General features: G+C 62.1%; 2 protein-coding genes across 2 annotated transcripts; both read right to left on the bottom strand.

Annotated features, from left to right (window-relative positions):
* Positions 1 to 657: 657 nt before the first annotated feature.
* PRPF3 (pre-mRNA processing factor 3) lies at positions 658 to 9,745 on the bottom strand. Its single transcript, XM_061443967.1, has 15 exons — positions 9,576 to 9,745; positions 9,165 to 9,295; positions 6,772 to 6,918; positions 6,446 to 6,529; positions 6,148 to 6,368; positions 5,113 to 5,419; positions 4,817 to 4,983; positions 4,367 to 4,449; positions 3,867 to 4,010; positions 3,680 to 3,779; positions 2,716 to 2,829; positions 2,362 to 2,480; positions 2,198 to 2,281; positions 2,048 to 2,109; positions 658 to 831 (listed from the first exon to the last, which is right to left on the bottom strand). The coding sequence occupies exons 1-15, from the start codon at positions 9,718 to 9,720 to the stop codon at positions 685 to 687; spliced, it is 2,055 nt and encodes a 684-aa protein (XP_061299951.1). The 5' UTR covers positions 9,721 to 9,745; the 3' UTR covers positions 658 to 684.
* Positions 9,746 to 11,521: 1,776 nt separating this feature from the next.
* MRPS21 (mitochondrial ribosomal protein S21) lies at positions 11,522 to 11,897 on the bottom strand. The gene is made up of 2 exons (XM_061443968.1): positions 11,811 to 11,897; positions 11,522 to 11,732 (listed from the first exon to the last, which is right to left on the bottom strand). Exons 1-2 carry the CDS (start codon positions 11,891 to 11,893, stop codon positions 11,552 to 11,554), a joined length of 264 nt encoding a protein of 87 aa, XP_061299952.1. The 5' UTR covers positions 11,894 to 11,897; the 3' UTR covers positions 11,522 to 11,551.
* Between the last annotated feature and the right edge of the window lie 906 nt (positions 11,898 to 12,803).

Raw genomic sequence — 12,803 nt, 5'->3', positions numbered from 1 at the left:
CCCGGAGCAGCGCTCGGCGGCCTCGTTACCCCCCCCCCCCCCCTCCCCTCCCCTCCGCCGCCGCCTCAGCGGCTCGGGGCCTTCAGCGGCGGCCCCCGACCTGAAGCCTAACGGGCAACCGGTTCGCAACGAGAGCCTCGGGGGCCCTTAGAGCCCCGCTTGAAAAGCCCCCGGGGAAGAAGAGAACGGGGAAGGGGGGGGGGGGGAAGGAGGAGGAGGCGGCAGCGGCGGCGGTCACCGGCCGGGCCCCCCCGAGCGCAGCGCCCGCCCCCCCGCCGCCATTTTGTGCCCGGGCTCCCCTCGCACGGGCCGCGGGCGCTGTGCGCATGCGCGGCTCCGCCCCTTGGCGCCCTTACTCCCCCCCCCTCCTTCCCCTTCCTCTCCCCCCTCCCCGACCCCAAGATGGCGGCGGGAGCTGTGAGGTGAAGCGAGGGAGAGCTCCGCTTTCGGGCTTCAAACGGCGCCGGAGGTGTAAAATAAAGCGATTTCTGAGGGGAAATAAGGAAGGAGGAAGCGGATCCTGCGCTGCCAGAGCCCAACGAGGGGTGCGCGCCCCAAAAATCCCCTCAGAAACACGCACGGCAGCAGGTACCCCCCCCCCAACCCCCTTAAATGGAACCCGGAGCGGGGGGGTTTGCATTAAAAAATAGGTCTTTAATGGCGGAAAGGGGGGGGGGGGGGGGCTCAATCCGTGCCCTCGAGCACGGACTCGCTGAGGGCCAGGTCCCAGTAGTGCTCGGCCCCGTGCTTCTTGAAGTGCTCCCGGGCCATGTTCTCCGTGGGGCACTGCTTGAACTTCATCTCGCCGAAGCTGCGGTCCTTGGCGGTGCCCTGGGGGGGGATGGAGCCCGTGGGGAAAGGAGGCTTCAAGGGGGGGGAAAGGGAATGGGGTGAAGCCTGAAGGGGGGGGGAAGGAGTGGATCCTATGGGGAAAGGAGGCTCCAAGGGGGGGAAAAGGGAATGGGGTGAAACCTGAGGGGGTGGGGGGGGAAGGGATGGATCCTATGGGGAAAGGAGGCTCCAAAGGGGGGGGGGGAAAGGGAATGGGGTGGATCCTGTGGGGAAAGGAGGCTCCAAGGGGGGGGGGGGGGAAGGGAATGGGGTGGATCCTGGGGGGGGGGGGGGGGGGAAGGGATGGATCCTATGGGGAAAGGAGGCTCCAAGGGGGGGAAAAGGGAATGGGGTGGATCCTGTGGGGAAAGGAGGCTCCAAAGGGGGGGGGGGGGGGGGGGAAGGGAAGGGATGGATCCTATGGGGAAAGGAGGCTCCAAGGGGGGGGGGAAGGAAACGGGGTGAAGCCTGAAGGGGGGCCTGGGGGCTGTTGGTGATGGGAACAGGGGGAATCACGTGATCCCGGCCACCTGGGATGGGGGGTTTGGGATGGAATTTGTGATGGAAATGGTTTGGGATGGCCCAAGTTTGGGATGGAAGTTGTTTGGAATAGGAGTTTGGGATGGATGTTAGTGTGGGATGGATGTCGTTTGGGATGGGAGTTTGGGACTGATGGCATTTGGGATGGCTGGCGTTTGGGATGTTAGTTTGGGATGGATGTTAGTTTGGGATGGGAGCTGTTTGGAATGGATGGCGTTTGGGATGGGAGCTGTTTGGAATGGATGGCGTTTGGGATGGGAGCTGTTTGGGATGTTAGTTTGGGATGGATGGCGTTTGGGATGGGAGCTGTTTGGGATGGATGGCGTTTGGGATGGGAGCTGTTTGGAATGGATGGCGTTTGGGATGTTAGTTTGGGATGGATGGCGTTTGGGATGGGAGCTGTTTGGGATGTTAGTTTGGGATGGATGGCGTTTGGGATGGGAGCTGTTTGGGATGGGAGCTGTTTGGGATGTTAGTTTGGGATGGATGGCGTTTGGGATGTTAGTTTGGGATGGATGGCGTTTGGGATGGGAGCTGTTTGGGATGGCCGCGATCCTCAAGCTCCTCCCATTGCAACCCCTGCCCCGGCAGGTGCTTTGCCTCCATTCCCAAGCCTTGGAAGAGCGCTTCCCCCTCCGCCCGGACAGGGGCAGATCCCTTGGGAACACCGACTCACCTCCCACACCAGCGAGCATTTGTTGCTCTTCTTCACAGCCTCCTCATCGGACTCCTCCTCATCTGAAACCCAACCCCAAAACCAGCCAAAATCCATGAATTTCAGCCCAAAAAAAGAGGAACGGGGGGAGTATCCCCCCAAAAAACTCACCCTCGCCCTTGGTGGCCGCCGTTTGCTCATCCCATTTGATCCGATGCAGCATGAGCCGCTTGAACTTCTTCTGTGCTTTGGGGCCTGGAAAGGAAGCCGGGATCAGAAGCCAAGGAGGAAGCAGCGGTTTTCCCCCTGGGAATTGCGCCATTCCCGGGCCTCACCTCCTTCCACCACCACCACGTTGACGTCCTTGTGCAGCACCACCACCCCGCTCAGGTAGAGCTGCCCCGCGTTGGCCTCGATCTTGAACTTCTTGGCTGGGTTGCTCAAGTTCCGCACCCTGCAGCGGGATAAGGCCCAAGGCGTTGCCACGGCTCCGTCGGGATGAGCCGCATCCCAAGAGCCCATCCCAAGCCCCTTCTTTGTGGCCATGAACAAGCAGGGAAGCATCAACCCCAGCGGCACCGCTCCACATTGCACCCATTGTGTTGAGGGGGTTTCCACGTGGGAGTCGTTGCTCCGGCCCCACATTCCTTAGGGATGGATGGAGGGATGGAGGAGGGGGTCAGCCTCACCTGTACACCGCTATGTGGACCCCCTGCGACACGTCCTCCTTGAGCTTCTTCACCTTCTTGGCTTTCCGCTGCTCGGCCGTCAGCTTCCGGGCGGCGTTGGCCTCCTCGTGGGCTCTGCACACACACACGGGGATGCAGCAGGCACCAAACATCCCAAAGCATCCCTAATTCATCCTCCCTGGAAGGCTCAGGAATAACAGGGATGAGCCTCATGGCACGAGGGATCCCTCCAGCAGCCCCAGTGGGCTCAAACCAACCCCATCTTTCCTCCATCCCTTCCCAAATGCATCCCTAATTCATCCTCCATGGAAGGCTCAGGAACAGGGATGAGCCTCATGGCAAGAGGGATCCTTCCCTCCAGCAGCCCCAATGGGCTCAAATCAACCCCATCTTTCCCCCATCCCTTCCCAAATGCATCCCTAATTCATCCTCCCTGGAAGGCTCAGGAATAACAGGGATGAGCCTCATGGCACGAGGGATCCCTCCAGCAGCCCCAGTGGGCTCAAACCAACCCCATCTTTCCTCCATCCCTTCCCAAATGCATCCCTAATTCATCCTCCATGGAAGGCTCAGGAACAGGGATGAGCCTCATGGCAAGAGGGATCCTTCCCTCCAGCAGCCCCAATGGGCTCAAACCAACCCCATCTTTCCTCCATCCCTTCCCAAATGCATCCCTAATTCATCCTCCATGGAAGGCTCAGGAACAGGGATGAGCCTCATGGCAAGAGGGATCCTTCCCTCCAGCAGCCCCAATGGGCTCAAACCAACCCCATCTTTCCTCCATCCCTTCCCAAATGCATCCCTAATTCATCCTCCATGGAAGGCTCAGGAATAACAGGGATGAGCCTCATGGCACGAGGGATCCCTCCAGCAGCCCCAATGGGCTCAAACCAACCCTGTATTTCCCCCATCCCTTCCCAAATGCATCCCAAAAGGAGCCCCCAAACCCCAACGTTCCACCTACTTCTGCCTCTTTGCCATCTGGGCTCGCACGTGCGCTTCCACTTTGGTTGGATCCTGCACAGCTTCCGTGCCCAAAACCCGCATCAAGTTGGAGATCCGGACTGCAAAGGGAATGGGAATGGAGATTCCAAAGGATCCTGGGGGTTTGGGATGAGGTTTCCATGGCCCCATGGCCCCCATGGCCTCACCTTTGGGCTCCGGAGGTGGCATCAGGCCCAGCCTGACCTTCTCCTGCAGCTCCTTCTGGGCCTCCCTGCGGGTCTGGCGCCGCAGCTTCTTCTGCTCCTTCTTGGTTAAATAAACCCCTAAAGTCACGGGGGTGTCGCTGTCCACTGCGGGAACAAGGGATGGAGAATGGGAATCTCCAAAGGAAAACCGGGAATACCGTGCCCCGTGATGCTGTGGAGGGGTTGCAGCACACAGGGAATAGGGGAAAAGACGATGGGGGGGGGGTCTGGTTTTCTTCGGGGGGATTGAAATGTTGGGGCCAGGAGCAGAGGGATGTGGAGCTGTTGGAGCAGGGCTGGGTCAGCCTGGAGGAGAGAAGGGGAGCCCTTAGAGCAGAGCCTAAAGAGGCTGCAGGAAACCCGGAGAGGGGCTCGGGATGCAGGGATGGAAGGGGCAGGACAAAGGGAACGGCTCTGGAGATGGGATGTGCTGAGGCAGTGTGGATCAGAACTGGGGGTACCTGGTGGGTTGAGCTGGGCCGGGTGTTCCACGAGGTTTGTGATGCCAAAGTACTCGTCCCTCTTGGAAGACGTTCCGCCTTTTCTACATGGGAAAGGGCTGGGGGTGAGCGCAGCGCTCCCACAGCCTCCCATTCCCGTGTTCCCTTAGGAAACGTATCCATGGGCAGGGAATACAGCTCCGGGCACAACCCCATCCCTGGCAGTGCTCAAGGTTGGACACAGGGGCTTGGAGCAAGCTGCTCCAAGGCATCCCTGCCCGTGGTAGGGATTGGAGCTGGAGGAGCTTTAAGCTCCCTTCCCACCCAAACCATTCTAGGAATTCTGGGCCAAAATCCATTAAGTTCCCCAGCAGGCACCTGGGAGAGCATGGCTGATAAGAGCATCAACGCCCAGCAAGATCCACATCACCCCATGGAGACTGATCCCAACCTCTGGAACGAACCACTCACAGGTCGAGGCCGTTGGGGATGATGTAGGAATCCCACCACTCGATCTCCGGGATCTCCCCTTCCTTCAGCTCCTTCTTGGGGGTGATGAGAGCCAGCTTGGTGGACGTGTGGATCCCGGTTTTCCGGGCAGCTTGCGAGATCTCCGCCTGCAGCTTTTCCAGCTGAGCCTGAGCGCATGGAAACGGGCACACAAAGCTCATTCCCAACGGCACCTTCCCTCATCCACAGCCCTTCTCCTGGAACCCCCAACAAGAGCCTTCCCCTTCCTCCCTGCTCTCCGCCCCCATTCCCGGTACCTTGGTTCTCAACCTTTGGGCTATTTTCTCAAATTTGCCTTTTTCATGGAATTTAAAGGTTCGCTTCTGCCGCTGCGCCGGGGTGATGGAAACGCGGGGGTCGAAGTACGTGTTGGATTCCAGGTCTTCGGAAGGCTTCTCCTTCAGCTGCTGCTTGAACTGCTCCCGCTTGACGGCCCGGATGTTGGCCTTCAGCGTGGGCATGCGATGCGTCAGCTCGATCTCCTTGCCGCTCGCATCCACCGTGCGGCCCTGCTCGTCCAGGATCAACGGCGTGGGCTTGGTCTGATCCTTCAGCTCCACTTTCCTGCCGCCAAGAGAAGGGATGGCCCCGTAAAACATTGGAATGATCTGGGATTGCCAACGTGGAAGCGTTCCCGTGCCCTCGGTGGCCATGGAAGCGTTGGGAATGCTTGGACTGGATGAGATGGAAGCTCTAAATCCATGGGAAGCACCCAAATTCCCAAGGCGGTGCTGGAGTCGCCATCCATGGAAGCATTCCCACAAACTTGGTGGCCATGGAAGCGTTGGGAATGCTTGGACTGGATGAGATGGAAGCTCTAAATCCATGGGAAGCACCCAAATTCCCAAGGCGGTGCTGGAGTCGCCATCCATGGAAGCATTCCCACAACCTTGGTGGCCATGGAAGCGTTGGGAATGCTGGGACTGGATGAGCTGCAAGCTCCATGGGAAGCACCCAAATTCCCAAGGCAATGCTGGCGTCGCCATCCATGCCCTCAGTGGCCATGGAAGCGCTGGGAATGCTTGGATTTGCTGAGCTGCAAGCTCTGAACTCCACGGGAAGCACCCAAATTCCCAACCCCACCTCTGAGATCTCACGGAGGGCACCAGAAAGGCCTCAAATCCCACTTGTGGCCATTGGGAATCTCCCTCAAGGACGAAACAAACCCCATTTCCCTTGCTTCCTATGGAACTCGTTCCTATAAAAGCCCCTGCTGAGGCTCCAATCCCACTCGTTACCCCTCTCCCGGCATTCCAGAGTGGGATGGAGCCGGGAGCAGGGGGGTTACTCACGGCGGCGCGATGCCCATGGCGTGCAGGTTGGCCAAGCCCACCATGTTGGCGTTGCCGATGAGCCCGGGTTTGAGAGCCAACTGCGCCTGGATGCGGGCCTGCAGCTCGGCGGCTTTCCTGGCTTTCTCGATGGCGTCGTTCATGAAGGTGGCCGCCTGCGAGGGCTGGATGGTGTTGCCGATGGGCAGGCGTTCCGATTGGGAGGAAGAGGAGAGTTTGGGCTGCGGGGGGAGAGAGAGGAAGAGCTTGCGGTGGGTGCGAAGGGTGCTGTGGGTGCTGGGGGACGCGCCCGCGGTACCTGTGGCGTCGGGGGGCTGATGAAGCTGAGCTGCTTCTTCCTCTCCTCTATCTGCCGCGTGGCCGCCTCCATCATCTGCTTGATCTGAGGGGAGAGAAGTGGGGCTTGAGCCTTCCTCCCCCTCTAACACCACGGTCCCCATAGCACCGGGGGTGGCGGGGGGGGTAGGACCACATCCATCACCCCCCCCCAAAACAGCCTCCAGGAGCCATGGAGAACCTTCCCATCACCGTGACCCCAACGGGGCAGCCAAGGCTTGAGGCTGCTCCCGGTTGGGATTCCAGGTGGATGGAATTCCATCCTGACCCACGGCGGCGCAGGCTCACCTGCAGCTTGGTCAGCATTCCCGGGCTCTCCGACGGCGGGCCTGGGATCACTTCCGGCTCATCCTCCACCTCCTCGAAGCGAGGGATGCGCCGCTTCTTCACCCCGGAGGATTCCTTGGATACCTCCGAGTCGTCCCCGAACACATCCTGATGGGAAAGGAGACAAAGGGGAAAGCTGGGGTTAACACCAACCGGGGTTCTCCAGATGAGAAAGCACCGCATGGAGCGGATCCGGCACCGCGGGGGCTTGGAATTGCCAGGGAAGCACTCGCAGCTATTCCCGTGCCAAACAGCAGTGATGATCCATGGAAAAGCAGGAAGGAGACCTCACAGGGATGGATGGGTGCGGGTCAAAGCCACCCTCGCTCTCTGCTGCTCAAGAGGGGCTCCTGGCCCTCAGAGAGTCAAGATCTCGCTCAGCCGATGGGAATCAACCGGTTTCCATGTTGGAATCCCAGCCTGGGTTGGCTTGGAAGAGACCTCAGAGCTCATCTAAAGCCACGGGCAAGGGCACCTTCCATCGGAGCAGGGTGCTCCAAGCGCCTGTGTCCAACCTGGCCTTGAGCACTGCCAGGGATGGGGCAGCCAAACCGTCTCCCTTCAACCCGTTCCAGCGCCTCAGCACCCTCAGAGCTCAGATCCCATCTCCAGCTCCCCTCCGGCAGGATGAAGCCATTCCCCTTGGGCCTGTGCCTCCATCCCTGCATCCAGAGCCCCTCTCCAGGCTCCCAATGGAGCTGCTCCGAGCTCTTCCACCACCATCTTCCACCTTGGCTGTCGGCATCCGCCCTCTCCCACCGGAGGCCGCATCCCCAGCCCCGGAGGCCGCTCAGGACCGCTCAGCATCCGCCCCGGGGGGCAGGCACCGCCGCGCCGGTGGGCTCCGCAGAGGGCAACGGGGAGCCTGCAGCCCGCGCTGCCACGGTGTCGGGTGGGAAGAGGACGTACACACCGGTTGCCATCAGCCGCGCTTCCCTTCTTCACTACAAGGCCACTTCCTCGGGCACTTCCTGGGGTTAAACCTACGAGGTCAAGAGAGAGGACTTGCCCATAGTATAAAGGGTGGAAAGCGGGGCTTTTCCTTCCTGATCCTTCCCAAGCCAGCAGCTACCCCATGGGCACGAGCCCGGCAGGATGAATCCATCATGGGGGGGGTTCCAAGATCCAAAGCACAAAGGGACCTCTAAAACCTTGCCCTGGCGTTGCTGGACCACGGGTCCAGCCCTAAAAGAGCATCTCCCGGTGGTGCTGTGGATGCAGGGCTACACTGGAAGACCGGGAATCGTGGAGAGGAAGAGGATTGGAGCAAGAGATGAGGATGGATCCGTTCGGGAAGCTGAGCACACCAAGAGGCCTTTGTGGGCTCATTCTGCACCCCCCAGCCCTATGCCATGGCCGTAGGGAACGGGAGAGGAAGCAGAGCCCCAAGGTGGGCCCCCAAGAAGAGGGGAAGCTCAAGGTGTGAAGGAAGGGATCCGGGCTGGGGGTGGTGATGGGAGCTCTCCATTCCCTCTGGGAGGTGGGAACCGGTGCCTGGCGCTGGGTGAAGAGGGAGGAAAACCAAGTCCCGACCGGGAACGCCCGAGGAGATCCGGATCCGGGCTGGGGTTATCCCGGCTCGCTGAGGTTAACGCGGATGGAAAACGCCCTGGGAGAAACAGGGAAGCAGCTTCCCCTTGGGAATGTGAAGTGGGAGCAGCAGAGAGAGCGGCCCCTGTTCGAGAGGTTGAATTCCAGAAGATGGGAAGCAAAGGCTTCCAGAGAAGAGAGGAAGGGAAAAGCGGTTGGGATGTGTGAGACTTCTTCCCCCCCCCCACCATGGGAGAGCTCCTAAATCCCTGCTGGAATCAGGAGCAGAGAATCCCAGCCTGGATGGGTGGGAAGAGACCTCAAAGCTCAGGGGCAGGGGGCTCCAAGCCCCATTGGAATGGGAACCGGAGCCAGGAATGGGGCATCCAAACCTTCTCCCTTCAACCCATCCCAGCTCCTCAGCACCCTCACAGGGATGAGCTTCCACCTCAGAGCTCATCCCAATCCCCCCCCCTTCTATTGATTCCCGATGGAAAACCGGGAACGAAACCCCTCCAAGATGAGGCAACGGAGAGAGCCCTGTCGGGAAGAGCCATTGGGAAGAGCGCTGGGAGCATCGCATCCCAGGAAAGCCCCACGCTGCCGACGCGAAGGTGATGAGGAGGAAAGGCAAGGCTGAGCCAAGCGAAAACTGGGGAAGAAGCAAAGGAAAAGCACGGGAATGGGAAGGCTCCCGCTTCCCTTATGGAAAACCAGCGCCTTTCCTCTTGACCTTGAAGCATTCCAAGCCGTACCCCTCGGGAAGCAGCGCAGATCCATAGGGAAAGCCCCCATCAGCAAAGGCACGAAGAGGGAATAATCACCTTCAGCTCCCGCTTGCGGTTCCGGTCGCTGTTGGCTTTGGAATGCCGGGAGCTTCGCCCTTCTTCCACGGCTTCAAAGAGCTTGTCCACAAAGCGCAGCGTGGAATCGTCCAGGAAGGGCTTGAGGTGGTCTGGAAAAAGAGGAGGGATTGGGTAAGGAAAGGGATGGGAATGATCCCAACTGCTCCAGGATCCGGGAACGCTGCTGCTTCCAAGCCCGGCAACGAAGGGCCGAAACCGGCTCCAAACAGCAAGCCAAAACGCATCCAAAACCGGCAAAATCCTCCTTTTGGGACCCAAAATCTTGGCTCCATCCTGCTTTCCTTCACCCGTTCCAAGGCGGGAGGACGCCGGTGCGGCCGCTGTGCTCTGAGCCAGCCCCGGGAGCAGGATGCGGCCCCCAGCCCGTACCCGCTGCCTTCTTCTTGTCCATGCCCTTGCCCACGCAGTTGAGGGCGGCCGTGACCACGGTGGGCTCCGAGAAGCCCAGCACCCGCTTCACCGTCTTCTCGATCCACGGCTTGAGCTCATCCAGCTCCCGCTTGGACAGCGCCATGGCGCCCAGCGCCCCACGGGCCTTATCCTGCCAAGAGAGGGGCCCGAGCCCGTCAGGCAGCCAAGGACGCAGGGATGGTTAATGACCCCCCCCCCACCACCACCACTGATCCCATTGGGAAGCGCCATGGAGTCCGTTCAGGAAGCTCCGAGCCGCGGCCTGGGATGGGGGAGCCGCGGTTTCCCTATGGAGCAGTGGGGAACGGAGCAGGCTCCCCACAGCCTCGGTCCTCTCCCAGCACCCTCCTATCCCCCCCCCGTGCCCATTCCCGTTCCTGCCCCCATTGCCATTCCCAGCCCCATTCCTGCTCCCATTTGCGGTCCCGGCCCCATGCGCGCTCCTATTCCTGGCCCCATTCTCATTGCCATTCCCGCTCCTATTCCTGTTCCCGGCCCCATTCCCGTTCCTGCCCCCATTGCCATTCCCAGCCCCATTCCTGCTCGCGGTCCCTGCCCCATGCCCGCTCCTATTCCTGGCCCCATTCTCATTGCCATTCCCGCTCCTATTCCTGTTCCCGGCCCCATTCCCGTTCCTGCCCCCATTGCCATTCCCAGCCCCATTCCTGCTCGCGGTCCCTGCCCCATGCCCGCTCCTATTCCTGGTCCCATTCTTATTGCCATTCCCGCTCCTATTCCTGTTCCCGGCCCCATTCCTGTTCCTGCTCCCATTCCCACTCCTATTCCTGGCCTCGCTCCCGTTCCTGTTCCTATTCCCGCTTCCATTCCCGTTCCCAGTCCCGACCCCATTGCTGCTCCCGTTCCCGCCCCTGTTTTCATTCCCAGTCCCGTTCCTCCCATTCCCAGTCCATTCCTGTTCCCGGCCCCGGCTCCACTGCAACTGCTGCTCCCGTTCCCGTTCCCACTCCCATTCCCATTACCGGCCCCGTTCCCGTTCCCAGCCCCGCTCCCATTCCCAGTCCCGCTCCCGTTCTCAGCCCCTTCCCGCTCCCGGTCCCATTTCCAGTCCTGGTCCCAGCCCTGCTCCCATTCCTATTCCTGCTTCCATTCCCGGTCCATTCCTGTTCCCGGTCCGAGCCCCACTGCTGCTCCCATTCCCGTTCCCGCTCCCGGTCCCATTTCCAGTCCTGGTCCCAGCCCTGCTCCCATTCCTATTCCTGCTTCCATTCCCGGTCCATTCCTGTTCCCGGTCCCGGCCCCACTGCTGCTCCCATTCCCATTCCCGGTCCCGTTTCCATTCCCAGTCCCGTTCCCATTCCCAGTCCATTCCTGTTCCCGGCCCCGGCTCCACTGGAACTGCTGCTCCCATTCCCGTTCCCGGTACCGGCCCCGTTCCCATTCCCGGTCCATTCCGGTTCCCGGCCCCATTCCCGCTCCCGTTCCCATTCCCGTTCCCGGCCCCGTTCCCGCTCCCATTCCCGTTCCCAGTCCCGCTCCCGTTCTCAGCCCCACCCCCGTTCCCAGTCCTGCTCCCGTTCCCGGCCCAGTTCCCGTTCCCGTTCCCGTTCTCTCACCGGGCGCGGCCGGGGCCCGCTCGGCGGCCCCTGACGGTGACGGCACGTCGCGTCGGAACCGGAAATGACGCCACAGCGCCTGCGCGCTGCGGGGCACGGCGGGAAGGCGGGCGGGGCTTTGGGCGGAAGCAAGAGGACGGAGCGTCCCCAGCGGGCGGGCGCGGTGATTGGTGGAAAAGACCCGCGCGTGCCCCGATTGGCTGGCGAATAACACCCCCTTCCCCTGATAGGCTCTGTTGCGCTTCCCCCCGCCCACCCCGCAATGATTGCCACCTCTCCCCCCCCAATCGCAGCTCGCCGCGGCGATGACGACACCCGGAGGCGCTGTGAGGGCAGCGGGAGCCTTTATTGCGGCCGCCATTAGCAGCCGAGCCACGGGTCCTGCCGGTTGCTCCTCGCCAGGAAGCCGAGCTTGCGGCCCATCTCCGCGCAGTACACCCGCCGGCTCGCCTCGTAGGCCGCCCGCTGCCGCCGCCGGCACGGCTTCTCGTAGTAGCGCCCGCGCCGCACGCTCTCCACCAGCCCGTCCTGCGTCAGGATCCTGCGGCGGAGGCCTCGGTTCAGCGGAGGGTTCCGGTGCTGGGGGCCGCTTCCTCCTCCGCCACCAGCGGGGCCTCACCTGTTGAGCGCGCTGTAGGCCGCCTCCACGTTGCCGTTGCGCACCATGACGGTGCGGCCCCAGAACCGGAGGTGATTCGCCATGGGGGGAGCGGGGCTGCAGCGGTGGGGGCGGGGATGAACCGAGGCCCCTCCCGTGACCCACCCCCCCCCCCCCCCCAAAAACCCCTTTTCAACCGGAGGGACCGGGCCGCACTCACCGCCACCGAGCGGGAACCGGAAGTGACGTCGCGAGCAGCGCTGGGCGGGGCTTATGACGCACGGAAGGTGGTTTAGGACAAGGGGGCGGGGTTTGTCCCGCGGGAAAGGTCAGCGCTTGGGGGGGGGGGGGAGGTCACGGGGTCAGAGGTCACCAGTTGGGGGGAAGGGGGGGGTTGGCCCTTCCCCCTCCCCCCCCTTGCTTCTGATGGGGGGGGGCAGTGGGGTTTCCCCACCCCCACTTGAGGGGGAGGGGGGGTCAAGGGGGGGGTCCTGCCCCTCCCCCCTCCCCCGGTCACAAAATCCCGATTAAATGAGAAAATACCCCAAAAAAAAAGGCCTAAAGTGGGAAATGGAGGGGGGAGGGGGGTGGGGGGAGGGGTCACGCATCCGGGGTCACTCTGCGGGGGGAGGGGCCCGGTTTGGGGGTCACGTGGGGGAACCAGACCCGGAGCATCCCCTCCACCTGCAGCAGCGTGGGCAGGTACCGGGAGCTGCGGCGGGAGGGAAGGGCACCGGTGAGGGGGGAGGCGCCCCCTAGCGGGCGGGGGGACCTCCCGCCCGCCCTCCCATGGGGGGGGCTATGGGGTGGGGTGGGGGGGGGGCAGCGCTCACCCCATGTGGGGCTTCTGCAGGACCCCGATGATGCGGTGGAGCCGGTCCATGGCCAGGCTCTGCTGGAAGGGGCTGAGGCCTGGGGGGTGCAGAGGGGGTGAGGGGGGAAATAGGGGAGAAAAGGGGAAGGAAAAGGGGGGAGAAGGGAGGAAAAATGGAAATAGGGGGAAAAGAGGCAGGA

This window comes from Pezoporus flaviventris, unplaced genomic scaffold, assembly GCF_033815535.1.
Source record: "Pezoporus flaviventris isolate CSIRO_AGI_PZ_B2104156 unplaced genomic scaffold, CSIRO_AGI_Pfla_v1 ptg000587l, whole genome shotgun sequence".
Taxonomy (NCBI): domain Eukaryota; kingdom Metazoa; phylum Chordata; class Aves; order Psittaciformes; family Psittacidae; genus Pezoporus; species Pezoporus flaviventris.
Note: the sequence above shows the minus strand (reverse complement) of the source record. Positions and strands in the feature narration are given on the sequence as shown.

Excerpts from the sequence above, each read along its gene's own strand:
- PRPF3 (XM_061443967.1), bottom strand. The coding sequence starts at position 9,720 with ATGGCGCTGTCCAAGCGGGAGCTGGATGAGCTCAAGCCGTGGATCGAG. Across the intron at positions 6,919-9,164 it reads ACCGCAAGCGGGAGCTGAAG|GATGTGTTCGGGGACGACTC; the intron begins GTGATTATTCCC and ends CTTTCCCATCAG. Across the intron at positions 6,530-6,771 it reads GAATGCTGACCAAGCTGCAG|ATCAAGCAGATGATGGAGGC; the intron begins GTGAGCCTGCGC and ends CTCTCCCCTCAG.
- MRPS21 (XM_061443968.1), bottom strand. The coding sequence starts at position 11,893 with ATGGCGAATCACCTCCGGTTCTGGGGCCGCACCGTCATGGTGCGCAAC. Across the intron at positions 11,733-11,810 it reads GCCTACAGCGCGCTCAACAG|GATCCTGACGCAGGACGGGC; the intron begins GTGAGGCCCCGC and ends CCTCCGCCGCAG.